At 52.4% G+C, this 27,477-nt stretch overlaps 12 protein-coding genes across 12 annotated transcripts; 4 read left to right on the top strand and 8 right to left on the bottom strand.

Moving 5' to 3' along the window:
• Window positions 1–182: 182 nt before the first annotated feature.
• A1O1_03942 (phenylalanyl-tRNA synthetase alpha chain) lies at window positions 183–1,871 on the top strand (the record flags this gene model as incomplete). Its single annotated transcript, XM_007724841.1, has 1 exon — window positions 183–1,871. One exon carries the CDS (start codon window positions 183–185, stop codon window positions 1,869–1,871), a length of 1,689 nt encoding a protein of 562 aa, XP_007723031.1.
• A 1,230-nt stretch (window positions 1,872–3,101) lies between these two features.
• On the bottom strand, window positions 3,102–3,985 carry A1O1_03941 (molecular chaperone GrpE; the record flags this gene model as incomplete). The annotated part of the gene is made up of 3 exons (XM_007724840.1): window positions 3,102–3,390; window positions 3,433–3,614; window positions 3,698–3,985. 3 exons carry the CDS (start codon window positions 3,983–3,985, stop codon window positions 3,102–3,104), a joined length of 759 nt encoding a protein of 252 aa, XP_007723030.1.
• Window positions 3,986–4,600: 615 nt separating this feature from the next.
• A1O1_03940 (uncharacterized protein) lies at window positions 4,601–6,967 on the bottom strand (the record flags this gene model as incomplete). Its single annotated transcript, XM_007724839.1, has 2 exons — window positions 4,601–5,967; window positions 6,853–6,967. The coding sequence occupies 2 exons, from the start codon at window positions 6,965–6,967 to the stop codon at window positions 4,601–4,603; spliced, it is 1,482 nt and encodes a 493-aa protein (XP_007723029.1).
• A 255-nt stretch (window positions 6,968–7,222) lies between these two features.
• A1O1_03939 (uncharacterized protein) lies at window positions 7,223–8,659 on the bottom strand (the record flags this gene model as incomplete). The annotated part of the gene is made up of 8 exons (XM_007724838.1): window positions 7,223–7,345; window positions 7,398–7,525; window positions 7,634–7,783; window positions 7,831–7,896; window positions 7,944–8,041; window positions 8,091–8,324; window positions 8,372–8,533; window positions 8,625–8,659. The coding sequence occupies 8 exons, from the start codon at window positions 8,657–8,659 to the stop codon at window positions 7,223–7,225; spliced, it is 996 nt and encodes a 331-aa protein (XP_007723028.1).
• A 1,816-nt stretch (window positions 8,660–10,475) lies between these two features.
• Window positions 10,476–11,003, top strand: A1O1_03938 (uncharacterized protein; the record flags this gene model as incomplete). Its single annotated transcript, XM_007724837.1, has 2 exons — window positions 10,476–10,524; window positions 10,576–11,003. The coding sequence occupies 2 exons, from the start codon at window positions 10,476–10,478 to the stop codon at window positions 11,001–11,003; spliced, it is 477 nt and encodes a 158-aa protein (XP_007723027.1).
• Window positions 11,004–11,666: 663 nt separating this feature from the next.
• A1O1_03937 (cytochrome c oxidase subunit 6b) lies at window positions 11,667–12,132 on the bottom strand (the record flags this gene model as incomplete). Its single annotated transcript, XM_007724836.1, has 4 exons — window positions 11,667–11,765; window positions 11,821–11,902; window positions 11,962–11,995; window positions 12,060–12,132. The coding sequence occupies 4 exons, from the start codon at window positions 12,130–12,132 to the stop codon at window positions 11,667–11,669; spliced, it is 288 nt and encodes a 95-aa protein (XP_007723026.1).
• A 317-nt stretch (window positions 12,133–12,449) lies between these two features.
• Window positions 12,450–12,932, top strand: A1O1_03936 (uncharacterized protein; the record flags this gene model as incomplete). Its single annotated transcript, XM_007724835.1, has 3 exons — window positions 12,450–12,582; window positions 12,681–12,777; window positions 12,836–12,932. 3 exons carry the CDS (start codon window positions 12,450–12,452, stop codon window positions 12,930–12,932), a joined length of 327 nt encoding a protein of 108 aa, XP_007723025.1.
• A 512-nt stretch (window positions 12,933–13,444) lies between these two features.
• On the bottom strand, window positions 13,445–14,006 carry A1O1_03935 (peptidylprolyl isomerase; the record flags this gene model as incomplete). The annotated part of the gene is made up of 2 exons (XM_007724834.1): window positions 13,445–13,579; window positions 13,674–14,006. The coding sequence occupies 2 exons, from the start codon at window positions 14,004–14,006 to the stop codon at window positions 13,445–13,447; spliced, it is 468 nt and encodes a 155-aa protein (XP_007723024.1).
• A 1,434-nt stretch (window positions 14,007–15,440) lies between these two features.
• Window positions 15,441–16,493, bottom strand: A1O1_03934 (uncharacterized protein; the record flags this gene model as incomplete). Its single annotated transcript, XM_007724833.1, has 1 exon — window positions 15,441–16,493. One exon carries the CDS (start codon window positions 16,491–16,493, stop codon window positions 15,441–15,443), a length of 1,053 nt encoding a protein of 350 aa, XP_007723023.1.
• An 804-nt stretch (window positions 16,494–17,297) lies between these two features.
• Window positions 17,298–19,743, bottom strand: A1O1_03933 (uncharacterized protein; the record flags this gene model as incomplete). The annotated part of the gene is made up of 5 exons (XM_007724832.1): window positions 17,298–17,769; window positions 17,893–18,264; window positions 18,326–18,726; window positions 18,859–19,408; window positions 19,484–19,743. The coding sequence occupies 5 exons, from the start codon at window positions 19,741–19,743 to the stop codon at window positions 17,298–17,300; spliced, it is 2,055 nt and encodes a 684-aa protein (XP_007723022.1).
• Window positions 19,744–20,419: 676 nt separating this feature from the next.
• Window positions 20,420–22,042, bottom strand: A1O1_03932 (uncharacterized protein; the record flags this gene model as incomplete). Its single annotated transcript, XM_007724831.1, has 2 exons — window positions 20,420–21,852; window positions 21,907–22,042. 2 exons carry the CDS (start codon window positions 22,040–22,042, stop codon window positions 20,420–20,422), a joined length of 1,569 nt encoding a protein of 522 aa, XP_007723021.1.
• Window positions 22,043–23,217: 1,175 nt separating this feature from the next.
• A1O1_03931 (uncharacterized protein) lies at window positions 23,218–27,150 on the top strand (the record flags this gene model as incomplete). Its single annotated transcript, XM_007724830.1, has 3 exons — window positions 23,218–23,426; window positions 23,473–26,753; window positions 26,807–27,150. The coding sequence occupies 3 exons, from the start codon at window positions 23,218–23,220 to the stop codon at window positions 27,148–27,150; spliced, it is 3,834 nt and encodes a 1,277-aa protein (XP_007723020.1).
• Between the last annotated feature and the right edge of the window lie 327 nt (window positions 27,151–27,477).

The raw sequence follows: 27,477 nt of genomic DNA, 5'->3' as shown, positions 1-27,477 counted from the left end.
TCGGCGATTTCAAGATGCGATATCGCTGCTTGTACGAGACTCCGCATTAGGTGCGCACAAAGAATTCATACCTCGTGCACTCCGCAGACCATAGTTTGGCCCTCCGCCTCTCCATACTGGTCAACAAAGACCGTTCTGCAATTGCAAGGTTGTGATCTGCTCTAGGCGGCCAGCGTGCATCGATGCGGCTTCTCAAGACGGGCGCCTTTGTGCGGGCAGCTCAATCTGCCAGAATCGCGGTTTCCAGAGCTCCAGTCCGAGCGGCTCTCGCGCAGTCAAGATGGTCGAGCTCGCAGACAGCTGCAGCTGCAGCTGCAGAAACACAACATCCGTTTCCCGATCAGTCGGTCGAGATATCACGAGAAGTCGATCCTACAAAAACCGCCCCCGAGTCGAAGGACCAGCAAGAGCAGGAACGCTTCGAGAAAAAGTCAAAAGAGCTGAACCACGGAAAGAGGCTGGTCCATGAGAATCTTTCCGGCGTAAACATTCTGGGCAAGCCATACACCTTCGACAACACTACCAATGTCTCCGATTCAATTCTACGGCTCGTCGGCCGCAATCTCTATAGTACTCCTGACCACCCTATCGCCATCACACGTGCGTTGGTCGAATCGTGTTTTCCCAAGCCGACCTACAACCATTTCACAGTTGCCGACCCTGTCGTGACCACACACGAGAACTTCGACGTCCTGGGCTTTCCGAAGGACCACCCTGGCCGGTCCAGGACGGACACATACTACATCAACTCAACTCATTTGTTGCGGACACACACATCGGCGCATCAGCATGCAGCTTTCCAGTCACTAGTCAATGACGAAGCGACGGGATTCACTATCTGTGCTGATGTCTACCGACGCGACAGCATCGACAAGAGCCATTTCCCCGTCTTCCACCAGATGGAAGGAGCACGGGTTTGGGATTTGCCAGTTTCCGCCGATTCGAGATACGAAGCCCAGCTACGAAGGAAGGAAATCATCGCGAAAGACGTGGACGAAGTACCCCAGACGCGGATTGTCGTGGAGGACCAGGCCACGAAATTTCTCAAGGGATCAAACCCCACGCAGCTTGAACACGATGCAGAAGAGGTGAGGCTTGTCGTCGCTCACCTCAAGAGAAGCCTGGAGTACCTGGTGGACGGGGTCTTTGAAGCTTCACGACAGATGATACCCGCCTCTCAAAAAGAAAAGATGGGTCCGTTACAAGCTCGCTGGATTGAGGCATATTTTCCCTTCACTAGCCCGAGTTTTGAACTGGAAGTGCTCTGGAACGGGGAATGGCTCGAACTTCTCGGCTGCGGTGTCGTCCAGCAACCGATCCTCAACAATGCTGGTTTGAGAAACAGCATTGGATGGGCGTGGGGCATAGGGATCGAAAGAATCGCCATGCTTCTGTTCGGTATTCCCGACATTCGTCTTTTGTGGTCCGAGGACAAGCGCTTCTTACAGCAGTTCAAGCAAGGCACTGTGACGAGATTCGAACCGTTCAGCAAGTACCCGCCGTGTTACAAGGACATTGCCTTCTGGATCAACTCCTCCCCGGCAGCAGCGTCACCTATTGGCGCGGAGTCGTCATCGGGTGTGGCGGCCGCTGCGGGCGGAGATGCCACGAAGGCTTCTCCCACGGAAACCCAGCCTGCGGCGTTCCATGAAAACGATATCATGGAAGTTGTCCGGGACGTGGCAGGCAGCTTGGTCGAGGACGTCCAGCTGGTCGACGAGTTCGTCCATCCCAGGACGGGTCGCAAAAGCTTGTGCTACCGCATCAACTATAGAAGTCTGGAGCGGACGCTGACCAACGAAGAGGTGAATGACCTGCATAATCAGGTGGCGGCAAAGATGAAGTCGCTCTTCGACATCGAGCTGAGGTGACCGACAAGCGGATGTCAAAGCCAGCTATCCTCATCCATCCATCCTCTACCGTGTATAACAAAAAAGTCCTCGTGCCCAACTGACCAGATCACTGGCTTGGGCTGGATCCAAGCCGTTGGGTCTCTTTGTCATAATACTATTTCTCTTCTTTGACTGACACAATGATGTATCGCCAGAATTATAATCGATTGATTCAAGGCCAAACTAGTATAGCCACATAGATTGACTTCAAAGCCTGCGTGTCAATAAAGCTGGAAGTCCGCCTTCCGGTTTACATCGAGACAACCGGGCGCTACAGAGGGCTCCAGCAAGGAACAAGTCTCCACGGATAGAGATGTAAGTCCTACGTCCACCCCGCCTGGAATAGCTGCAGAATCTCTGGAACACTATACATGAATGATTAAATATTAGACCCCTTTTTCATGTCACGTGATTGGTGTTTCTGACGAGGCTGAAGTCGGGTTAGATGGTACAGCCTTGCAGCTTTGTTCCTTGTGCCTTTATTTACTCAAACATTAGGGACGGTTGATCGCTACGGCAGCTCTCTCTTCGGACCAAGAATATACTCTTGTTTGACATTGACGTGTGAATCCAATGTTTCTCCCGTTCGATTCGCAGCCAAGCGGGCCATTTGCCGGCCGCTCATTATTCTTACAAATAGCTACTTCGTAGTAAGAGAGAAGAGGATATCAGGACAACAATCAGGACCAAGGAAGTTGAGCATATCACGCTGGGTAGAGTGGGTGTATGCAACTGCAACTGCAATTGTAATGTGTTGCAGACCATGTCGGTTGGGTTTCACCGAACCAACTTCCCGTAGGCAATGCCCTTCGCTCAAGCCATTATTCATCCAGCAAAGGTGTCCCTTTTGTTTTGTCCCCAAGTCATTCATGACTGAAAAGAACGACGCCAAGACGGAACATGTTAGCCGTCACATAAGGTAGTCTGCATGATGTGTTTCGTTTTTGGATCTATGGTTGATGATAGACCAAAGCTGAACCCTTGCAGTTCATAGTCTTGGAATAGCAATTGCTGTTTCCTTCCGTGTCTCGTTCTTCGACCTTAGATGAAAGACGGACAGAAAAGCTGGGTTCAGGTAGGTAGGTATTTCATCACCATATTTGTACAAAAGTGGAGAGACATGTGTTCTTGTCTGTTCTCAGGACATGTGCAGGTCGATTTGATTCCGCTTCTGAATCGGCGGAATTGGTGCGTCGACATCACGGCGATTTAGGAGTTCTTGACGACGCCGACTTTAGCGGCTCTCAGGATCCTGCCGTTCAGTTTGTAGCCTTTGCTCTGGGTGAAGAAGACCTCTCCGTCTTCCTTGCCCTCGACCTTGGTGAAGAAAGTGGCCTCGTCGGTGTTGGGGTCGAACTTCCGACCACCGCCTTCCATAGGGTCGTATCTCTCCAGACCATGCTTCTTCAGCGTGTTCAGCAAGATCTCTTCGGTCATCTTGAGGCCGGAGACAAGATTGACGAGATCCTTGTTCGGTTCTGCGGCGCCGGTCGATTCGCTCGGCGCGGCGACGTTGGGGTCGGAAGAGGAAGTGTTGGACGTTGTGGCGGCGTTGCCCAGCGCGGATTGAGGGACAGAAGAGAGAGCACGGTCAAGGTTGTCTATCGAATCGAGGAGATCGGTGGCGAAGCGTTGGAGGGCGAATTGTCTTGCCGATTCCATTTCTCGTTTGGTTCGTTCTTGGAGGTTGCGGTAATCGGCAACGGAGCGGAGATATTTGTCCTGCAGTGAAGTGTAAGTATGGGATTTTGGAATGTCCAGACATCCGAGGGAAGGATGTATAGATGTATAGATGGAAACCATACCTTGAAATCTAACACTTCCTTTTTACATTTCTCAAGCTCTTGCTGCACAGGGTCCTCCTTCGCCTCCGCTGGTTTCGTCTCTCCTGAAGACGCAGCCTGTTCGCCAGATTGCTTTTCGGATTCTGTGGATTGCCATCTCCGCCCTAACCGCGTCGACTGGTACAGAGGTGTGGCTGGACGGGGTGAGACAAAGGATGCGGAACTGAATGGCGACAGTCGCACTCTGGGAACGGCAGTGAGAGATTCTGAGATTGCGCGAGACTGGCGCAGCAGCTGTCTTTGGAACATCTTTGAGGATCTGAGATCACAGGAAGCAAGATCCGGAACAGACGACAGCAGAGCAGGATAGAGGATAGAGGATATTAGATGTTGGTAAGAGAAAATGAATAATGATGTACTGCCTGCCAGTGGGTTTGCGAATGTTCACGGCACACGACCGACAAGCTTCGGCCGATGATCGATGGACTTCGACTGTTGGAGTTGCTCGAATTTTTGGTCTCGCCGCCTTAACCACTTCGGCAAACTTGCTTTATCTATCACAGCATCTGAAGCATGTGGTAACATCACCTATAGTCTACTATACTAAGGTATACAAAAGGGGCATTGGAGGATTAGAAGTCGACAGAGTGTTACTCTGTGTAAGAGAGGAGAAAAGGGTCAAGAAGCATGATGTCGCACTTGCAGCCTTGCAATCTCGCAATGTCGCAGCGACAGTCAAGTGAGTTAGCCTTAGGGGCAAATGATACATAATGGGATGCATGTCTTGGAAAGAACTCTATCCAGACAAAACGCCCTGCTGGTCAGTCTGCCCTCATAGATGGGCCCCTGACTTCAACGTGGCTTACAAGCGCCGTGCTACGCAAGAAGGATGAGGGACGTCCAGCAGTGAGCATGCACTACCTGTCATCCCCTCCCCAGAGCCACCAAGTCTCTCATTCCTTCCCACAGTCTCACCAACGCGCTACCCAATCCCAAGGACTTGTTAAGTGTAGTCCTATCATCTGTGAAAACTTCGGCATCGTTCCCCTTGACATCCCCACAGCGTCGCTCAATTCCTGGTTCATTGAGCTGAGAACCCATAGCGTGGGACTTGAGAGGCCAACCGAGCGCCCTCATCGGGAGAATCGCACTTCTGAAGATTGATACAAATGGAACAAGCCTACTATCCGATGCAGAGGAATTGAAAGGTCTTCCATTCATCGGAACGTAGCCGCCGACTTTCTCGCTGTGGCCGAGTTCGTGAGGTGTTGGTCCCGATGGCAGTCCGGAAGTCGAAGCGCTCTGCGGCGAGATTTCCTCGTTCCGATCCTCATGCTTACGGTTGTGATGCTTCGTACCGGACCCCTGATCGGGCGTCAGTCCATGATCATGATGTTTGGTAGATGTTGATACCTGTTGACTGCCTCCATGGTGAAGAGCCGCTGCAGAGGTCTGGTCCATCTGCTTTCCAGAACTCCAATCGTCGTCTTCTGTGGACTTTTCCCAATTTGCGTACGATGAAAAGTGGTCTGAATTGTAGCCCGAACTTTCCGAAGAGAAAGAATCAGCTGCTGATTTGGGAACTAGACCATGGACGTGAACGATCTGGTCGTCTGCCGGTTCGATTGCGTGTACTCCACGGTTGCCAATGAAAGTGCAGATCTTTGCGAGCATCCAGACAGGGTATCTGAGCGGGTTCGTCATCGTGTGTGATGCTGCGGAGCAAAAAGGAGCGCCACAGTCGGTGCTGAAGTCAGGCTCTGAAGAGCTACCCCCCTCCTGATATTTGTTGACTGGCAATACCGCTGCTTTGATACTTCTCGCAAATGCGAACGGGAAACCGAAGATCTTAAATGGTTGAGACATGCTTGCAGCGCTGGTTTGGTGGCTAGTACTTGCAGCCTCTGGGTCAATACCGTGATCACGTCGATGCAGCTCGGTCATCTCGTCGGTTAACTCTTCTGGCACCGGAGCTCGTGCCAAGGGTTGACGGTCGCGGACACGAGCACTCGGTGGTTTGGGCACATGGAGTGGTGAAGGAGCGACGTACGGCCGGCCATGTCCATGGAATCCAGTTGGAGGGGAATGCAAGTCCAACCCATCAGCGGCGTGAACTCCATTGTCGTGGGTCTTTACATGGTGTGCAGGTGGTTTGGGCGAGGCCTGGAGACTGGGAGCAACGGTGGATATTGAGGACTTTCGAGGGTTGAAGGTGCCAGTTGGATAAGGTTTGTGAGGGATGGCGACGCTCTTGGAGCCATATCGGCCTGGCTCGTGACTTGATGTGTCGACTTGACCGTGCAGTCTAGTATGATGTATACGTGGAAGGGAGGCCGGTGGAACAACTGCCCGAGGCTCTGCTAGGCCAGAAACGCAAAGTCCAAGCAAGAGGAGAGTAATCGAAAGGAGAAACTTCTTCATGATGATGAGCTGAGTCCAGGTCAATCACGAATTGATAGGATGATCTCCAAGCAGAAGGGATTTCGGAACTGGGAAAGAGGTATTCATATCCTTTAGAGTCGGCGTCCCTTCTGTCACCATAGCTCGTCACCAGGAGTGAGTCGAGTGAAGGCAGGGAGCGAGAGTCATATATGTGAAGACCAAGGTGACACCCCATGCTCTTCAAACTGTTTGACGAGGTCCTCAAACGGCGCAGTGAAGCCAGTCAGACCTGCGAACGAGGAAGCACGTCTGCTTTGTCAACTTGGTCAACTTGCTCTGCTCATACGTAGTCTCACCTAGCTTCGATGCTTGAGGCCTGGGACTCGACGGTGAGGTACATCCTCAAAAAAGTGATAATATGGTAAGAACAGAGCATACACGTTTGCGGATAGAGCTTGATATTCATTGCTAGCAGACTCGACCCACGTCACAGCAAATCTCGTCATAGTCCTGGCACCCTGCCTTCATTCATGAATAGTCAAGCTTGCCATAAATCCACCGCCAGAAGCACTTTGCCATCAGACTGTTCGGTGCATGATAGAAGCCAAATGCTGGTAATCGATCGAGTGCATGACACCTTCATGCATCACAGCTTTGAGTTCCCGCTCCGACCACGCGATCCATCCTGAGCCTTGCCCGCAGAATTCGAGCTACTGGATGATGTGGAAGTCTTCGATGTTCGCGTCAGTATTCAGATCCCAAAAGGGCAGGCAGAGCATGTGAGCGGAGCAGACCAACCTTTCCTGCACCAGTACCCCTGCCCTTGCTGGATTGGTCAGAGCTTGGTCGATGTCTCTCATAGGACCGTTCTCTCTTGTACGTCGCCGCGTCGTAAGTCTTGCGAATCATCTTGGCTAAGGAAGTCGTTATATAAACGTTGGGGTTGGTTCAACTAGTTTCGGGTTGGATGTGATCTTTGGATCTGTGGTGTGGTTTTTCGGAATGATGAGGAACTCCAAACCCGGATAGTCCCCCCAGAAGGGATGCATTATATACCAATTGAGCGTTGGTCAATTCGCCGTTGGTATGCTGAGAGTGGTCACCATCAACGTTTGCTTCATGCGTCATTAGTGTGACATTTCATGTACGTTTCCAGCCCGTCTGTCAGAACAGAGCAAGTGCTGAATTTTGAAGCAGCTTGGGGCCTGTTGCTGCAATCAGTTCTGCAGCAATGCCCTTGATTGAACCTGGGTCATCAATTTTCCAGTCCTCCCAACCGCGGAGATCCTACAGAAGGTCAGCAGCACGATCATGTCAGTAGCAGTCGAAGTAGCTTCACCTCTAGCTCGATAAGAGCATTTCTCACGAGCAAACGCCAGTGATCCAGATCGAGACGTTTCACCTCGTCTTTGGAGAGCACGCCGGGGATCTGGAAATCAAACAGTGATCCTTCGGGGATCTCTGCATCTTCCTCGTCGCTGGGTGCCTCGTCAAACTCAAGATCTTGCTCATCATCAAAAATTTGTGCCCTTTCTCTCGTGGAGGAAGGAGCTTTGTCATAATTGGACTCAGGACCTGATGATGCTGTGTTCGATGTTGCCGAGTCATGGGTTTCGTTTGAAGCAATGCCATACTTGCGGTCATGCGATGGGCACACATATTTTCGCTTGTCAAGTTCGCTGCGATATTTGTCATCGAATAGATTCCATTCGAAGCTTTCGGGATCTGGGATTTGTTAAGAAAGACTTTTTCAATGGAGCTATCAACCTTACCGAGCAGATAGCTTGGACCGAAACGGGCTTTGTACCGCATCTTGATACAAGAATGGATATAGTAGCCTGATAGTGATGAGATGGTGCCAAAACGTCGACCACTGGAAACCTACCCATATAATAGTACTCGTAGTGGCCCTCCAGAGCTAGTGCTATCTCGCGAAGCGCACTTATCTTTCCAAAATCCCAGTGCGCGAACTCGGGATCATAGCTTGGAGGTTAGCTCACCTCTCCCGAGATCTGTTGACGCAAATACTTACAACAGGTAGACAGAGCTGACGGCATGGGGTAGGAGGTCGAGAACTCCAACCGCGACCAGTCTACCATCCAAACGGTAGCACTGATGATAAGAACCCAGTTTGAGCGTCTTGCCATTCATCTTCAATATTTTACGATCAAGACCAGCGCAGAGGAATCGCTTGAAGGCAGATTCTTTCCAGCGCGAGGCAGGATCTTTGTGGATTTGCAACTGGTACTTGAGAAAGACATCGTACCTGGTCGCCATCAGTAGCGGACGATTTAAGTACAACATGGTACTTACTTCTCTTTCGTGAAACTATCGCCCTCAAGGTTGACCTCAAACTTATGAGCCGGTTCGATGGGCTGCCCAGTTTTCTTGTTGAGGGGGCGCTGGATTCTGCCGTATTCCGCCTTATGAACAGTGGTCAACAAGTCGAACTTATCTCTGTTTCGCCGTTTCTCCCTGACATAGTTAGCATGTAATATATTGCATGGATGTGGCTCCAACTTGCTCTCTGCTCTGAGGACATAGCATTGCAGCCTGTCTTTTGTACTCTGTCCCAATCACAAAATCGTTCCACCGGTTCATGGCCCGGCGCTGGTCTCTCGTGGGTTTGAATTCTGCCGCTTTGAGACTATCAACGTCAGACCATCCGCCATACGAGCTCTTTGAAGGTTCTTTCAGTACCGGATAGTATAGTGAGGACAACAAGAATGTAGCAAATCAGGCTTGTAGTAGAGTGAGCCTGATCGTCTCCAACCCCTATCCATCAATTCTTGATAGTGATCGACTCTTAGGTTGTCACTTGACATGTAATAAGCAGAGCCTAAGCAAGTATGTAAGTCTTTGTAAAAGAGTGTCGCGATGCAGTGACAGCAAGAGAGGCCGACTTACTACCGGTGGAACTCTTGCAATACCCACAGGAGTTCTTTCTTTGATAGCCTGCAATCGTTTAGCAGACAGTCAGTCAGCTGTGATGCAGCGCTGAAACAATGCCAGCGAGGTAACAAAAACACCGGCAGACCAGGCTACACATTCAGGCTCCATTACATACCGAGAGGCTTCAATAGTGAGACTTCGTTTGTCATCTTGGCCGGACGGCATCTAACCCATTCACCCTATTGAGACCGACCAGAGACGTGCCAATATACCGTGCTCTGCTCGCCAGGCCAAAGCTCTACGGTACTGAGGCTCCAGGAAAGGCCTCCAGGGTCAAGGGATGATGTCACCTGACTGGCGTGCAGTGGTGATCTTGCTATGTCGGAGATATGTTCAAGTTCGCATTATAATGTCCACCAGAGGTCAGACCGCGATGCGAGGTGGGATATGCACACGACCAAGGGGACCACCCCACCTATGGCACTATCAGGCAGTAGCGAACCTTGATTACTAGGACAGTTGTTCAAGGAAGGACCCCAACAGTCGTATTGAGGAGTGCTCGCGTGAGCAACAGGAGGGCAGAAACAGGAGGCTGTCGGGGGACGGCGGAATGTTGATGAGTATGCGGGTTTTAGACCAGTACAAACGTCTAGATAGGCACGTGCCGTCTCGTCGAGTGTTCGGTCGAGCGAAAGGACATAGAGCGAGGGGCCGGCAAGGGGATGCGACGAACGGTCAGGGAACCACTTGCAGGGCGTGTAGCGAACCAGATGTGCCGGGGGGTTTCTTTTAAGTCTTCTCACAGTGGCAGGCCTGCGCGGACGACGAAGGGGAGAGAGGATGAGCGAGAGCAAATGATGCCTACGCACTTCGTTCCAAGTACAGAAGATAAGTGCATGAAGCAGAAGTCGAAGCTGGAGGATATCAGTGCTGTAGTAGTAATGACAGCCGGCGTCGACAGTGCGGTGAGTGATATAGTTGGTAGCAACGGGTGAATGGTTCTGCCTGGTCTGGACTTGCACCTTGCCGGTGCTGCCTGCCTGCTCCCGTAGTATGCCAGTGCGACAAATGCTACACTGCGACTAAGAAGCTCCCTATACAGTCCGTACTAAACTACGCTACCACCACTTTTCTTTCGTGTCCACCCCCATTTTAAACTCACCAAACCCTACAAATTATGGCTGCTTCGGATCTCAGACTGCTTTGCACGTCAAACCTCCTCCCTCAGCCCCGTTCTACACGGGACTGAAGGCCTCTTGATCCTTTGCGCGCGCTATACGCAAAATCTCTCTGCCAAATCCCTACGACATGGGTCATCTTTGATCTCCTAGGCTTCTCTTGGAGACGACCGACCTTGCCCGTCCGCACCGGAACAGCTCGACAGTGTTCCCACGTGCCCCTTGACCGTCTCTTCGCACGTTCGCTTTAGCCCTACATTTCACCCGGATAAAACTAGAAGACGCAAGACAACCCCTTTCCTTTCTCCAGATCCGGTGGCGGTTGCCCGGCCTGCCCCGCCTTAGCTATGGCCAAGGAGTTGTCTATGACCTCTCGCGTCGGATCTGACAATCAACGTACGTCCACCGGGCTTTTTGTGAGAAACCAAGTGCTGATGCCTATCGCAGGTTATGGTCCCAAAGGCGAGAGGCTCGTGGCCGGAGTCGTCCCATTGTCAGCGGACAAAACTCGGGTCCTCCTCATTCAGTCTACCCATCGCAACGGATGGGTGCTTCCCAAAGGCGGATGGGAACTGGACGAAGCAACAGCGTCGGCGGCTGCTTGTCGCGAGGCTTGGGAAGAAGCCGGCATCATCTGCCAGGTGGAGAAGGATCTCGGACACATTCCTGATACAAGACCAACGACTGCTGTGACCAAGAACGCCCCCAAAGCGAGTTACCATTTCTTCGAAGCTACGGTGACCGAAGAGAGGACTGAGTGGCCCGAGAAACACAAGAGAACTAGACAGTGGTACGCCTATGCCCAAGCGGCCCAGCTTTTGAATTCACGGCCGGAGTTGTTGGAGGCTTTGAGAAGGAGTTCGGTGAAAAAATAAAAGGATAAACCAGGTCGTACAGGATGGAGGGCAAATTGAAACTCCAAGGCCGAGTCAGAAACACTCTACATCTGCTCTATTAGCATTACATGAACCTTGACTTAGACCTAGCTGCCATTCTGGCCTATGACCGAGGACCAGCAAAAGGTTCCTCGATAATGAGAGCCTTAGCGGAAGCATGACATAGAACATCCAAGATCCAGATTAGATGGTTCAGTACATGTAGGCTACGTTCCAGTTGGAGACGACCCACGCTACCAAAGAGCTACGACACATGTCACCTGCGGAAACAATGTAGGATTCCCCGGGGCTTTATCCCAAGACTGGTCAAAGGACACTCGTGATGCGCTTGATGCATATCCAAACCAAATACACCATGCCCGAGAATGACAATGGAGTTCTGGTCGTCCTCAACCAGAAAAGTATAAGTGGATACTTCCATGTCCAAAACGGTAGTCCCATACTGTCCCGATAGTGCGCTTGTTCAAGATGCAGGCATAAATCGGAGCAAATATGGCCATTTGTAGGACAGAAGTAATCCAGCTCACAGGTGGTGTATCAGATGAACTTGCGTTGGCTGGATCTCGGATCTACCTATGTACAATTCCTGCCCTCGGCATACCACCGTAGGTATCCAGCTGGTCATGTTTACCGGATACCCATCTAGTGCTCGAGATCTACCGGGAAGTTTCCGGCTTCTCGCTGATCGTCCCATCGACCGATCCAGGAACTGGGACATAGTGATCGGTATGCAAGGTAGAACTGTGACCTGTCAGCTTCATTCCCGCTCTTTGTACCACGGAGAGAGCCCTTGTACCTGTCGGCATGGCTTGAAATCTTCTCCCTTTGCAAGGATACACTTGTGGTAATCCACATAATTTTGCCAGCAGTGCTTGGTCCTGAAAACTCCTGTTAGGTTGGGTTCGGAGGGACGTGGAACACGGTCTGAAGAACATACTGGTTCTGGTTGGGGAATCGCGCATCGTAACCAGCTAAAGCAGACATTAGCAATCCGAACGCACAGAATTGACCCTGCAGTCTAGGCGGGTAGCATACCAGTAACGAACTTGAAGGGTTTGGTGACGTTTCCACCAAGCTCCTCCGCGTCGGGAATCTCGATTTCGACCATGGTGGCGGTGCTGGTGGTGACCCGAAGCTGATGAAGAGTCGGGAGGAGAGGGAGACCGTCGAAGTTAGGCTGGCAGTCGAGGTGATGTGAAGCTTCAAGTTGTATTGAGGGTTGAAGTATCACCTGAGGAAGTTGGGAGCTGGAGGCCCATGTTGCTGCCAAGGCTTTTATAACTGGTCGCTGATTGGCGGTTTGCTCACCTCGCAGTCCAGAGCTTCAATAGCAACCTGCGACTCTATCATCATTTGTGCTTCCGGGTGCTTTTACTACCTTGGCCCTTTCAACTCCCACTCTCCACTCTCTACAACGTCGCCGCGATGAACCCAGCAAGACTTCTGAGGCTCCAACCTTTGCGGGCAGCTGCCCTGAAGCAGCCGGCCCTCCGCCAGTCTGCCCTGCGACAGACCAGACCGTTCCACAACTCTAGGGTGATGTTTAGGACAAAGGTGGGTTAATCGTTATGACATTCCGCACAATCTACTGATATCTTTCAACAGCAAGATGAGCAAAGCGGTAAGGGTCCTTGACGAAGGACGTCTCTATGACAGCAATTGACGAAGGCTCCTCAGCACACACTATTACCCAGCGACTTCGCAGTCTCAAAAAGATCCCTCCGGAACTGCTCCCCCTTGGTGTCGTCCTTCTGTGAGTACAAGTTACAGTACCCTAAAGGATGAGGCCGGAAACACTGACGCCCCAATAGCGTCGCTCTCTTCGCAGGCGCCTTCGCCATGGCCCGGAAGCTTATGACGGACAAGACTCTCCGCCTACACAAGAACCCGCCAAAGCCAGCGCATTAAGGAAACAATCACATCCGGATCAGGTCGTCCACAAGACCAGCATAATCATAAGCAAGTCGAGTGGTCAAAGAAGGGTTCAAAATCGGCCGGACTGGAGAATTTCCACAATGCATGGCCTTGTACATATCGAATGAAGATGCCTTTGGTGGCCCCATTGACCTGTCTTCCGTGCTTTATTCCCTGCTGCTGTCCTTTCCAGTTGCTGCTTCCAAATGTCCCCGTACCATCCGAGGTCGCTAGATCGAGTTCATGGCCTTTCGGTTCCGACGGTCGTCTTCAAAAGCCTGAAGAGCTGCCACATTAGAACACTAATGCTCAGGTGGTTGATCCATTGTCAACGTCAAGACTCATGCCAGCGCAGCCTAGCACCAGCGACCAATCGGCGAGCTTGAGCAGATGGCGTACTACTCCAGGATTGAAGGATAGCCTGCCATGGATATGTATCAAATGACTTGGTACATCCCAATAGCGCGAGTGTTCTCGTTTGCTTCAGTTTGCGCTTGTGAGTGCTCTCACTCAGGCTTCGGCCCAGCGACATCTAGACCCTCTAGACCTTCCATGGGGTCTTCAAGCCTCTCATTCTTGGATTGCTCCACGGCAGCTTTATCCTCTGTTGCCGCTCCTGCGTATTTTGCCAAATAATCCTCCTATGCAACCAGTGAGTCAATATTGAAGTACAATGACAATATAGACGAAAATAGGCCAAAACAACATGATAATAATCAAGATAATTCCCCTTACCTGTGCCCAAATAGCCGTGGTACTGCCCAGCCCAGCTTCCCCAGTTTCTTTCCTGTCTGGTTTTGCCAAAGCAACCTTGATCACTCGTCCGTAAAGTTCGCTCTGGTCCATGTTGGCAATGGCTTCTTTGGCATCTGCCTCATCTTCGAATTCCACGTACCCGAACCCTCGATGGAGGTCGGTGGAAGATGGCGCCTCTGGCTTTGGTAGAGTTATGTCGACGATCTCGCCGAACGGTATGAATGCTTCGGACAGCGTCGCAGCAGTCACGAGCGTCGTGTCCAGCCCGCCGACGTACACGGTACTGTTGGGCCGATTCGTGCCTTCCGCCATTACCAATTGGTTGTAATACTGGCTGCCGCTGTTGCAAGGTTCGTTCAAACAAAGAGTATTCTGATTATAGGCACGTTGCGAAAATTGAAGATCACGTGTTACACAATTATGGGCGGCCACTTGTAGTTGGTCCGCCGAACAGGCCCTTTAGAGGCCGGGGCCACTTGACGACGCGACAAGGCTGGCAGTTTCCTTCGAGTATCCAGAAGACCATAGTCTACAAATTTCACACAACATTGCTTCAGGCAGTTGCTGGAATAGTGGCATACATGGGCTCTTGTGATGATGTTGAGATTTGGACGCAGAGCTTCGATCGCTGGAGGGCAAAGGCCTCTTTGAGATGCAGTAGCCATGAAAGGCAGAATTTGGAAGGGTTCAGAACTGTCAAGTCTCACACCACAGATGAATGTCATGGAAGAGTAGGCACGACGAACACCGGTGCTCATATTAGTTACTTCCGGCTACAGGGGTTGGTGAACGACGAAAGAGAAAGGAAGATAGATCGAAGGTCGAGATAGAAGAGGTCAATAAAGGGCGCAGCGCAGGGCCCTTTTTCTCGCCCCCGGCTGCATAGATCGCGCAGACGCAAATAGATGCGGAACAGTTTGTTGCTCCTAGAATCGACTCTAATTAGATGAATAGAAGATGTAGCAGGCAAATCCAAGGTTGCAAAGTTGAAGCCCACAAGAAGGTCCGACAGGTTGCGCAGTTTCGACGTCACGTGCACTGCTTTCCGGCTTGCAGCCTCCCACTGAGAGCCCCCATCTCAGACCTATGGCGCTGGCAATCGCGCGTGCTTGGGCAAAAACATCTCTACGCTGGAGCTCTCAAAACTGGTTCCGCAATTGCTTCGCCACTACGAGGTACGTCTAAGCACAACACATGATTGTATAGCGCCGTGGTATCTGGTGGCTCACCCGGTATATGAATAGAGTTCTCTCTGAAGACTCCGGACTTGGAATGGAAGGTATCAGGAGGCTGGTTTGTCTGGCAAGATGGATTCGAGGTGGTCATCCATAGACGTTAGACCAAGACATTCTCTTTGGGAGTCTCCCGAGCTGTGGATTGAGCGCTGACTATTGTTCTTCGTACAAGAGAGCAATTCGAACATGGGAACTACCTGGTTAATGAATGCTCCAACTTTCGTGGGATGGATTAAGTACGTAGTAAGCATTTGCACGTTGACTACGTTTCTCTGATTGGTGTTCGTGGACTTTATGGGTTGGAATTAGGTAGGTTGACTGATACCACGCATGGGGAAAACTGCTCGCGACTCATCCCATTCGGTGCCGAGGGTGACGTCGCCTTGTGCGAGTTGCTATGGCTCTGGTTCAAATAGCGTCCCATTGTAACTACAGAGTCACGAGGGAAGCTATCGACGCCGTAACGTGCATCGAGTCCAGAAGGTCACCATCCACAGCCCAATCAACCGGATCAAGAATCCTTCGCTTCGAGCAACGCATCCAGAGGCCGGTGCTGTGACAGGAGCGTCCTCGCCGGCAGTGGGGTTCCCATTTCGTTCAACCGGACGACGTGATTCTTGGGCTGGTCATCGACCAACAACCGCAGCAGGTCCGGTCGGGAGTAGTGACCGACGGGGTCAGCCAGCGTCTTGGCCTCGTAGATCTTGTCGAGGTCGATGTCGCAGTAGATCAGCCCGTCGTACTGGTGGTCGGTGGGCTCGGTGAGGCGGCGACCGTCGGGGCCGTAGACGCTGGCGGCGCCGCCACCGACAGCGCGCTTCCACGTCTTGGTCTTGTCGGTCGTCTCGGGCGTATTCTTGTCGCGGCCCTCCTGCGTAATGGGGTAGTTGGCGGCCAGCACGAACGTCTGGCCCTCGAGGGCGTAGAATTGGCTGGCCATGAGCACGCTGGCTTGCATCGACAGCGTCCACGGCTCGGCCGTGCACTCGACGCGGTTGTTGGGCCAGGCGGCGATGTGCACCTCTTCGCCCTGGCTGTAGGCGTGGTACTTCAGCAGCGGCTGTAAGTGCTCCCAGCAGTTCAGCATGCCAATCTTGCCCAGCGGAGTGGCGACCACACTGTTGACCGAGTCGCCCGTCGCGTCCCCGAAAATCGTCCGTTCCACGTGCGTCGGCTTGAGTTTGCGTCGATGTAGCAGCACGTTTCCATCCGGCCCGATCAACACCTGCGCGATGTACAACGAGGCCCCGTCCCGCTCCGAAAAGCCCAGCGAGACGTACATTTGACATTCAGCGGCCGTCCGCCGTATGGCCAGCATCTCTGGACCTTGCGCCGTGATGCTGTTCTGGATGTAGCGTTGAACGAGTGACAGGTTGTCCATGTAGGCATTGCTCCAGAGGAAGAGAGGGTAGCCCGGGAGCCAGGTCTCGGAGAAGGCGATGAGGGCGGCGCAGTTTTCTTTTGCTTCTCGTATGAGTTGGATCGTCTTGGCCACGCCCGCTGTCTTGTCAAGCCAGCAGGGTTCGGTCTGGCAGACGGCTGCTTTCCACTGCCGAATGGACATGGCGAGCCTTGAGTGTTGAGAACGATCACTGTGGCCGCAGGTTTGACGTACGCGCCTGTGGGAAACACTCTCTGAGAGTGAGAGCGACCCGGGAGTGGTGTAAGCGCAGGGAGAACAGAGGGCGGGAATTTTTGGGACGAGATATGAGCGCTCTGTTTCCACACCCGTTCCGGACCATGCATGAGAGCATGGGAGCCAGCATGCTGTACTCTGTCTCCTTCAGGGTCACAACCAAGCTACTCAAAGATTCTTTCCCACCTCCACAACAATAAATGGTCCCGTTCTCATCGCGCCAGTCGAGACCTCGAGAGAAGGGTCAATAAAATGACCGTTGGGCCAGAACCGTAGTTGTAGGTTCACCGTGTAGTGAACACTATCAGAGCTGATCGAATCAACTTTCAGTATTCGGTGGGAATCCCTACCGACGTCCGACCATTGACTTGTGGAGGCTCAGAAGCCGGCTCCAGCAAAGAGAATGTCCTCGGGGAGATCGGAGAGGCACCCGAGGCACCACAAGATAAGGACTGGGACCCCGTCTGACATTTCCGGCCGATCAACCCGGACGCTCAAGAGGATAGCAAACAACCAGGCGTACCCTACTGATGACAGGCGCCATGCTTGGCAAGGAAATATTAGTTTATCAATCGTGAGGTTAATAAATTTTGTGCAACGACTGGCAGGCCGGGGTTTCTTGCACAGGGTCCCTGGTCCCAGTCCGGGGTAGGGTATTCTTTAAACTCGCCCGGGTTGATGAGTGTGAGTACGCATGGGCTTCTCTCGCAGAATCTAGCGCTGGCTGGCTGATCAGGTAGGCGCATTGTACGCTCTGGCTTGATCAAATTCTGTTTCGATAACCATCCTGGCTTTGGCGAATTCGGGACACTCTGCCTCCCAATATCGGAGGATGGAGATATGGGTTTCAACGGACGTTTCCCATCCCAGTGGCATCTCGATGTGGCCACATCTCGACGCTGCGATGAGTGCAAGGCTGACACCAGAGCCGTGGTGGACGGACCACCAGGTCCCGTGGTGGCGATGCAGTTGTGCCACTTGATCGATGAACCAGAACCCGAATGTAATGCACTTGTCTACGAATGGCTTGATCAAGGTCTGGTAAGTGTCAGCTGCATCGTGGTGGATTGCATAGTATAACAGGGGTCGATACAGCGATGAGCTGATCTCGCAAAACCGCCCTCGAGTGATCATGGGAAGTTCTTGTGTGGGGACGACACGTTGGTCCTTCTCAAAATACAGGAGAGCGGGAATCTTTCTGTGGCTGCGAGGGTGTCAAAGTCAGCATGATTTTGTCAATATGATGCTCGAGAGCATTCAGACGGGCAAAGTGTGACTTGTCCCAGCAGGGTTTCTTCCCGACGCCAGTCATTGAGGAGTCACTTACAATTCGGACAACTGCTCATCAAAGTGGGCCACTAGCTTGAACATCTCTGTTATGGTCAAACCGGCTCCGGGATAGCTGTCATACTTGTAAAGGGCGTTCAAGATGCGATTTCCGATTCGCCGCAAGGTGATTTCAGTGAAGTAGAAGAACCAATTCTGCTCCCACTTTTGTTTATCAAATGCCGTCCTTTTGGCGACAGATCCTTGGTCCCCATCACAGGCCACCTGTGGTCTTGACTCCATGCTGCTGGATGTGGCACGTTCAGTGGTGGTCACGTCTTCTAGCGAGTGATTCTCTGGTGGCGAGGGAAACATGTTGGCGTATTTGAAGTCTGTCGTAGTTTGAAGGACTGGCAACTGGAGCCTCATGTCACTGTTGATCTCGTCAGTGGCGAGCCTACCCAAAGAGTCGCAGACGGGTATCGTCGGCCTACCATTCAGAACGGAAAGCGGACCAATACAAGCATTGCTCCAGCCTCCTCGCTGCTCGCTCCTTTCCGCTGTCGGGATCAGCGTCCTCTAGATCTCCGCTGATGATCCGTCCTTGCAGGTACGTATGATGGGCCAGCGAAGCCTGCACAAAGCTTTGCCACGCCTCCACCGGTTGGAATACGTAGGAGTAATATATTCCCAGCAAAAAATGACATTGTGCTTTCGTTATCGCTCCGCTCAACAGACCTATTCTCTTTTGCGCCAATTTGTAGTAATATCTTGCAATTGCGAGTTTTTCCGAGAATGCTTCCTGTGAGGATATCTCGCCACTCAAGTGAAGACCGTTGTGAGCCTGCAAACCTGAAAACGGTACGGCCATGGAACCAACGGCGCATACTAGGAGCTGCAAAACATTGGAGGATTGTTAGGTCTAGGTCTGACCGAAGGGTGCTTTATGCGAATAGAAGAGAGAGCAGGAGTGCATCTCGACTCGCACAAGCCGAAACCTGGCAGAAAGGACAAAGGTCGAACTCACCACCAGGCATGATTCATCATTCCACCCAATTCCGTTCTCTTCAACAGCTTGGGCGTAACGCCTGAGCTTGACCGGGTCGAGCACGGGGTTTTTAGGATAGACGAGCATCAGAAAAGCCTCGACATGCTCGACCACATTCTCCTCGATAGATATTCCCATGGAGACATTGGTCGTAGAGTTGAGCCTTAAGCCAGGGTTGAGAAATGTCTGACTCCCCTGGTTCCCATTACCGGCATGGAACGAGCGGGTGAACAGACCACTCACAAAGAAATGGGCCTGGTACCTTTGTTCGAAGATGGGCCAGAGGAGGACATTGTCTGCCGATGTTCGAGCGGAGGGGATTCGGAGCTCTTCGTCATCGTAAGAATCTGACGGCGGTTCGTGTTGGGACGTTGACAACACAGCTGGACTTGCTGAATTCGAGGCTGTTCTGGAGTGAGAACGATGACTGGCCATTAATCCGATAGACGCAGGTGTAGGCACGCCTGCACGATCTAGCCGGTCGATAATGTCGTTCAGTTTGCTCAGGATGAGTAGATTTGGATCGCGTCTGCCGAAAACGAAATGATCAGACCCGTCGTCTTTCACTTTCAGCCCCCCTTGCTGGTGACGGTTGCGGACTTACTCTGGATTCTCCTTTTGGGATAGATAGACGCACTCCAAGTCATTGTCCTGGCAATACTTACATCTCGGTCTGTCGTTGCTGCATTTGGTCTTGCGTGCCCGGCAAACCTCACATGCGCTCAAGGCCCTTTTCTTGCGCGAGGGACGCTGTTGTGGATCGTCGTTTTCCAAGCGAACTCTTTTCTGCGCTGAGTTATGATCCGGAGCATGATGATCCCATGGCGCAGGGGCGTCATTGTCATTGCTTTCTCGTGCCGACATTAGACCTGATATTGCCCTCGTCTGAGACACTCAAGACAGTGACCGAGTCTTGCCCAACGTAGAGCCGCTTATTTAGGCGAACTTATCGCAGTGGGGGAGGGTTCTGTATATCACATACAGGCCCACTTGAGCATGTGGAGAGCACGATTAGCGCAGACTCGAACAACAATTGGCCGTTTGATGGTGGAGGGAACCAGGAGAAGATTCTTGACCAGCGTTTTGCTGTGTATTCAATACGTTAGGTCTCCAACCTCCATCCATCCACCATAGTTTTAAATGACCATCTTCAACCTTCGCAGAAATTACCGGTACCTTAGGTACACCGAAGATAAAGGCGGATACTTGGGGGGTCCATGTTGATATCCATATACAACTTGACTGGCCACTGGCTAAAAGGCTTGGATTGTATCACCAGCCCGTTGATATGATATTGTGGTTAAAAATACACTCAGGATGAAAGTGAGCACGGAGTCCAGAACCATCAACAACGGAACCGACTATCGGGCTCGACTTCGTTTCCCACGAGAATTCGCCACCTCATTCCACCACTCATCTAGACCATCTCCCAGCAGCGGTATCGCCTCAATTGACGCTCCCGCCTTAACGTACTGCCAAGCTCGTTTGATCCGTCCGCACCTAGGTCTTCGCCTCTGACCTCCTTCGAGAGATGAGACCGTTACGAAACCGCTGCCATCTCCGTCGTCGGCTGCTTGGAAGCACCTGCATCGCTTCCGAAATCATCGCCCTCTTTTTCTTGTGCCTCAATACCCTGCGTCGGCACGCCATCGAAGATCTCGGCCACTTGTTCCAGCGTCCGGCCACCGGTCTCAGGGTAGAAGAAGTATGCGGTCAGCCCGAATAGGAGGATCATGACATCAAAGACAATGTAGTACTTCCAACCAATGTCTTCCATGGCAATCGGGTTCACAAATACATTGAACACGGTGCTGACAACGAGGAAGATCCAGGCAAGACTGAGTCCACGGCTTCGCAGATGGTACGGCCAGATCTCCACCGGATAAGCGTACAGCATCGGGTTCAGACCCAGATCGTATCCTCCGTAGAAGATGAACAAGAACGGCACCACCACCAAACCGGCCGTGGTGTTGCCCGAGATCTTGAACGTGGCAGCACAGGCGGTGATGATGATGAAGCTGACCAACATGACCGCCGCACTGGAGAGGAAAAGGCCCCGACGACCCAGGCGGTCCACGTTGGAGGCAGCGGTGATGGCAATGATGGCGTTCCACACTTGGAGACCTCCCGTGATGGCAATCTGGTGAGTCACGCTGGTGACGCCGACGTCGGTCAGCACAACCGAGACGTAGTAGGAGACGACATTGTTGCCAACCCATTCAGCGAAGAGGCCGATGGTGACGGTGATGAACAATCGATGTCTGTTGCCGGGCGTGCGCCACATCTCCGAGTATCCACGTTTGTTCGCTTCACGCTCCAGTTTGATGGTGGAGGAAATCTCACGGAATTCGTAGTCGACCAACGGTGAGTTCTCGTCCCCTCCAGCATGTGTGTTTATTAAGATACGGCGTGCTTCTTCTTCGCGACCGACCGACACCAGCCAACGAGGACTTTCGGGAATTGTAATGGCTCCCACGAGGGCGATGAGCGGGCAAATGATTTGCAATATGGCGGGAACTCTCCACGACCAATTGGACCCGTAGGATCTCGTTCCAAACGTGGCCCATGCTGCGACTGCTGCTCCTACATGGAAGCCCGTGTTGTAGAGTGCGGTGGCCACCCCTCGGTGGGTGGGAAAGGCGGTTTCGGCCATCAGCAGTGGTGCAGTGTTGCCAACCGTGGCGGTTGTCAAGCCCAGCAGTCCGCGGGATACGATGAAGACGGCTGGGTTCGGTGCAGCAGCCTCCAGCGCCGTGGCGATGACCAGGGGGATGTAACCGTAGTAGAGGACGCGTTTTCGTCCGTATTTGTTGGCAAAGTGCGCAACGAAGGGAGACCAGACGCCAACAACAGTCCAGTACAAGGCATTGAAAAATCCAAGCCACGCACCCTTGGGGTGATTCATAAAGACATTCCATTCGGGAAGACTCAGGAAATTGTTCATGATGGACCCGTCGTACCCGTTGGTCGTTGCTATGACCTCTTGTTAGCCAGAGTCGTGGTGCTCTGAACATTGATCTCGCTCACAGCAGAAATAGATCATGGCAATAGAGAGATTCAGTTTGACCAAATGTCTCTGCTTGTACCATGGTCTGGCATCCTGAGGGAGGACCGAAGAGAGCGTTGCCCCTACGGACCGGGAGGCGGTAGCAGCACCGACCATATTGCTGGGTGGACTGGAATAGGAGGATGGAATGGAAAAGCTCAATGTGGTGTGTCCGAAAGATCAACAACTTGACCGACAGCAGCCCAGCTTCTTATACAACATCGAGTTTGCTTCGCGGGCGTGAGTAGGCCTTGTTATAGGCTTTATGAACGTCTCTTATCATCGGCACGACTGTGGCTCTGGGTACACATATGAGTATACCTGTCCGCATCTGGATGCTCGCATAACCGTTTCCGTGTTTTCAGATGGTCAACTGTGGCCACCATCAGACTCGACGATTAGACGAAATCCGTGCGAGATTGTTTGGACCGATCTCCGAAGCTGTGGAGACTTGCTGCAGACTGCAGACTCTTCCGGGTTTATCTGTGGCTCCCCATGAAAACTAGCCCATGCGGATCGGGGAGAAATATCTTCGTCCCCGAGCTAACGTGGCGAGACTCGCGAGACGCGGTGCGGTCGTTGAGTGGCAATTGAGCCATAATGCATAGATAAGCCGTGAATACTCTGTCAGCCTCGTGCAGGATACTTGTGCGAGAGCTGCGGCGACCGACGTGAGTGCTCTGACTAGCTGAACCGTGACAGTCATACCAGCTATGATGCCGACTCGCAGAGAGAAAAAGAGAGAGAAGGGGCTCACCTCTAAGACAGATATTAATCTTGCCTATGGCCTGAGAACGTCGAACAATACTAGAGCCTAAGAGTAGTTTCAACCGATAACTACTATATCTAATATGCAGTCAACCCCGAAGAGAAGGAGAGTAGAGATACAGTACTATAGAAGAAACGAAGCCAACTAAGGCGACGACGAGCTGATACGGGTAATTTCTCACCCGGCTCGCGCGAGCCGGGGTGAGCACAGGGCGGCGTTACCCTCGCCCCGAAACGGGGTGAGCGGCCTGCAGATTTACGACATTTTGGCTAAGGGGACTCAGGGATGACGCTTAGGCCACTGTCATCTGCGGATTCTGGAGAAACGACGGTGTCCAGAACAGAAAGTTGAGTATCCGTTCACGATACGAAGCAGTTCAAGTTGTTGACCAAACATTGCATTTGCTGTCCACTACAGTCTCTGTTGGAGCGTTCAACATTATCTTCTCTGCTGCATGCCTTCTTAAGCCTCCCTCGTTTCCACCACCCACCTCTCCTCCTGCGTCAATCGTCCCTCTCTCATCATGGTGCGTCTTAGGGAAATACCACGAACTGCGGCTTTTGCGTGGTCTCCTGATGCTACCGCCCCTTGGATCGCAACCGGGACAAAGTCAGGAGCTGTCGATGTCGATTTCAGCAATGAAACATGCCTGGAACTTTGGGATCTTGCGTTAGACAACACCCACCAAGGCCAGGAATTGCAGCCTGCCGCGACACTGCCCACCGAGACAGGGTACGTATTCTCCCCCTCGTGCTGCGGCTCGGTTAACAAGTTGCAGCTTCAATGACCTCGCCTGGACACCTGCGCAAGATGGACACAAAAGAGGGATCATTGCCGGAGCGTTTGATGATGGAACATTGGGGTTATGGGACGCGGACAAGACCTTGACGAACGCGGCGGAAGCATCGATCTTCAGCAAGAAGCTTCATAGCGGAGCCATCAAGGCGCTGCAGTTCAATCCAAAGATACCAAACTTCCTGGCGACAGGCGGTGCAAAAGGAGAATTGTTCATCTCTGATTTGAACCACCTCGACGCCCCCATCCGTCTTGGGAGCACGGCAGCTCGAGCGGATGATATCGAGTGTCTGGACTGGAACAAGAAAGTCTCGAATATCCTGGTCACAGGCAGTAGCGGAGGATTCGTCACAGTGTGGGATATGAAGACAAGAAAAGAGAGCTTGACGCTCAATCACTATCAGCGCAAGCCGGCCAGCGCCATTGCCTGGGATCCCGAGAAGCCTACACGACTGATCACTGCTGTGCCGCTGGAACAAGAGCCTGTCATATTGGTGTGGGATCTCAGGAACTCCCATGCTCCCGAGAAAATACTACGAGGCCATGACTCCGGAGTCCTCTCGATCTCCTGGTGTCCCCAGGATCACGACCTATTGCTGTCATGTGGCAAAGATAACAGGTCGATCTTGTGGAATCCACAGACCGGCCAGCCATACGGAGACTATCCTGTCGTGACCAACTGGACTTTCCAAACAAGATTCAATCCTCATAATCCCAACTTCTTTGCGACGGCGTCGTTCGATGGCAAGCTGCAGATTCAGTCCCTCCAGAACACCAATCCCAGCAGTACAGAAATCGATCAGAGTCAGATTGCCGATGGTGAAGATTTCTTCTCGAAAGCCCAAATTCAGCCTCAAACGTCGTCATTCTCACTCCCAAAGGCGCCGAAGTGGCTCGAGCGGCCCACATCTGTGTCTTTTGGATTTGGAGGACGCATCATTAGTGTTCGACTATCCGAACCAGGGTCATCGAGAGCTTCTAAGATTAGTATTAGCAAGTTCGAGGTCGACTCCAGTGTTGGAAGTGCCACAGAAAATTTCGAGAAAGCCGTCCAGTCTGGAGACCTGCGATCTTTGTGCGAAGAGAGGGTCAACGCAGCAAAGACAGAAGACGAGAAAGCCGATTGGACAGTTATCGAGACTCTGGTTTCCCAAAACCCTAGATCAGAGCTTGTGAAGTATCTGGGCTTCGAAGACACGGTTGAGGATACCGCAAACGGCGTCGAGAAACTTGAATTGGGGGATGACGACAAAGCGGGCGAGGAAAAGCCTGCAGTCAACGGTGCCTCTAAGTCGCATAAGCGATTCCAGTCAATTTTCGCAAGCTCAGCTGATGGAGATTTCCTGTCCGAACTTGCAGCGACCAAGGCCACCAGGACTAACAATCCATTCCAGATATATACTGGAGCCGAATCTGAAAGCGACAAAAAGATTACACGAGCTCTGATCCTGGGACAATTTGAGAGAGCTCTCGACGTATGCCTACTGGAGGACAGGATGTCGGACGCATTCATGATTGCTATCTGCGGAGGCGAGAACTGCATTAAAAAGGCCCAGGAAGCATACTTCGCCAAACAATCTGAGGGACCCAACTATCTTCGCTTACTAGCTTCGGTGGTGGGCAAGAACCTTTGGGACATCGTCCACAACGCAGACCTGGCAAATTGGAAAGAGGTTCTGGCTACCTTGTGCACATTTGCTGATGAGAAGGAATTCCCGGATCTGTGCGAAGCTTTGGGAGACAGAATCGAAGAGCAGCTCGCTGACCTCACCACCGTCGGCCGGAAAGATGCCTCGTTATGTTACCTGGCTGGTTCAAAGCTGGAAAAGGTCGTGGCCATCTGGCTTCAAGAACTGAAAGAGCATGAGGAAGCTGGGGCATCAGAGGCAGACGCCTCATCAGTTTTCTCTTTGCATGCTCGGGGTCTACAAGATTTCATCGAAAAGGTCACCATATTCCGCAAAGTGGTCAACTTCCAGGATGATGAGCTGTCGAAAGACGGAGATTGGAAGCTGGAGGCGCTCTACAACAAATATCTTGAGTATGCGGACATTGTGGCTGGATCTGGCCAACTCGACGTTGCTCAAAAGTATCTTGATCTGCTTCCAGCGAAGTATCCCGGAGCCGACATCGCAAAAAGCCGTATACAATTGGCAAGGAAGAAGCCCGTTGCGGCTCCTGTTGCTCAGAGCACGCCGGCCACCACCAGGAACAAGCCGCTCCCAGGAATGGGAGGGATGGCCTCGTATCAACCTCCGTCGACGGCATTTACTCCTACAACTTCTGCTGCTGCTCCTACCCCGTATGGGCGTCCTCCTTCTCAGCCTGCGAATCCATATGCACCGCCAGCACCGACCAACGCTCCTATCAACCCTTATGCTCCGGTTGGCGGCTATCAGCCACCTCAGCAGATGAGGGCGCCTCCAAGCGCAACGCATCCGTTTGGTGTCTCTCAGGCAAACCCAGTGCCGCCTCCCCCAAGATACAATCAGTCCCCAGCGGTTCCTCCCCCCTCTCAGGACAAGAGCATGTCCAATTGGAATGATATCCCGGAAGGCTTCGTCAAACCTCCAACTTCGAGAAGGAACACCCCGGGTCTCCCTCCTCAGGCGGTACAGAATCCCTTCATTCCATCACCTGCATTTCAACAGCCCTCTCCTCCCGCGCCACCCCCAGCTGGTCCCAAACAAAGAGCTTCGCCTGTTCCTCCGCCACCGAAAGGTTCAGCCCCCCCTCCCAGGGTGACTTCTCCTCTAGCCAGTGGGTTCCCACATCAGCCGATCGAGCGGCCTGGTTCATCGAGCAATGCATATGCACCACCTCCAAGTGTGACATCTCCGCCTCTCGGGCAGAACATGATGTCTCCACCCATTGCGAGAGGGCCCTCACCATACAACGCGCCACCTTCGCATGCTCCTTCGGCTCCAAGTCGATATGCTCCTGCGCCAGGCACTCAACCTACCAGCGCGCCCCAGTCGCGCCCTTCGGTTGCGCCACCTCCACAGCAGTCTTTCTTCCAAACTGCACCACAGCCCACAAACCCTTATGCCCCATCTCAGTCACCGCAGCAATCTCGACCCAACCCTTACGGCCCACCGCCGACCGCACAAACTCCCCAGCAAGTTTCTGCACCTGTGTTGCCGACACCGTCACAGCAGTTCATTTCAGGTCCGCCACAGAGTACGGGTCCGTCGCAACAGCCCCCTTCAAGGCCTGGCACTGCGAACTCTGATAAGCGGACAGCTCATACAGCACGAAAGCATCGTAAGTTGGGTCCTTTATCGTACCCTTGAGTATGCGCTGACAGATTCTTACAGCTAAGGGCGACCGAACCCATATTCCGCCGGCTGCGCAACCAATCTACGAGATCCTTTCAGCTGAGATGGCGCGTGTGAAGGCGCGCGCACCAGCGTCGTTCAAGCCGCAGGTCATCGACACTGAGAAGCGTCTTGATATTCTTTTTGACCACTTGAACAACGAGGATCTCCTGAAGCCGGCCACTGTTCAGCAGATTAGTGAACTGGCGGCGGCGCTGCAAAATAGAGACTTCCAGCGTGCCAGCGACATTCAATTGGATGTACACACGAACAAGGTTGAAGAGTGTGGTCAGTGGATGGTCGGTGTGAAGAGACTGGTTGGCATGTGTAGGGCTACCCCTTAAATGGGTGCCGAGCACATTTGTTTGCACTAGGCCGCAGCGTGGACAAGAGAGCCCGGACAGATTGAAGGCACGGCATGACATTGATGGCCGTAAGGAATGACAGATCACGACGCCTCGATTGGACGATGCTTAGCATTCTGGCGATAGGGCAGTGGACAAGATTACCCTAGTCTTGACACCGCAGAGCAATAGATATACAATTGAATCACGAGTAGAGAGATCATAACTGCAGAAAGGAAGCGACGTATTTTGGAAACATGTAGGTACACAGTAGTCATGTGATAGTCATTATATTCTGCGTATATTGACAGTCATCATATCACAGGG

The sequence above is a fragment of the Capronia coronata genome (genome assembly GCF_000585585.1).
Source record: "Capronia coronata CBS 617.96 chromosome Unknown acBCG-supercont1.3, whole genome shotgun sequence".
Lineage (NCBI taxonomy): Eukaryota > Fungi > Ascomycota > Eurotiomycetes > Chaetothyriales > Herpotrichiellaceae > Capronia > Capronia coronata.
The sequence above is the reverse complement of the archived record's forward strand: the minus strand, read 5'-3'. Positions and strand labels throughout refer to the sequence as shown.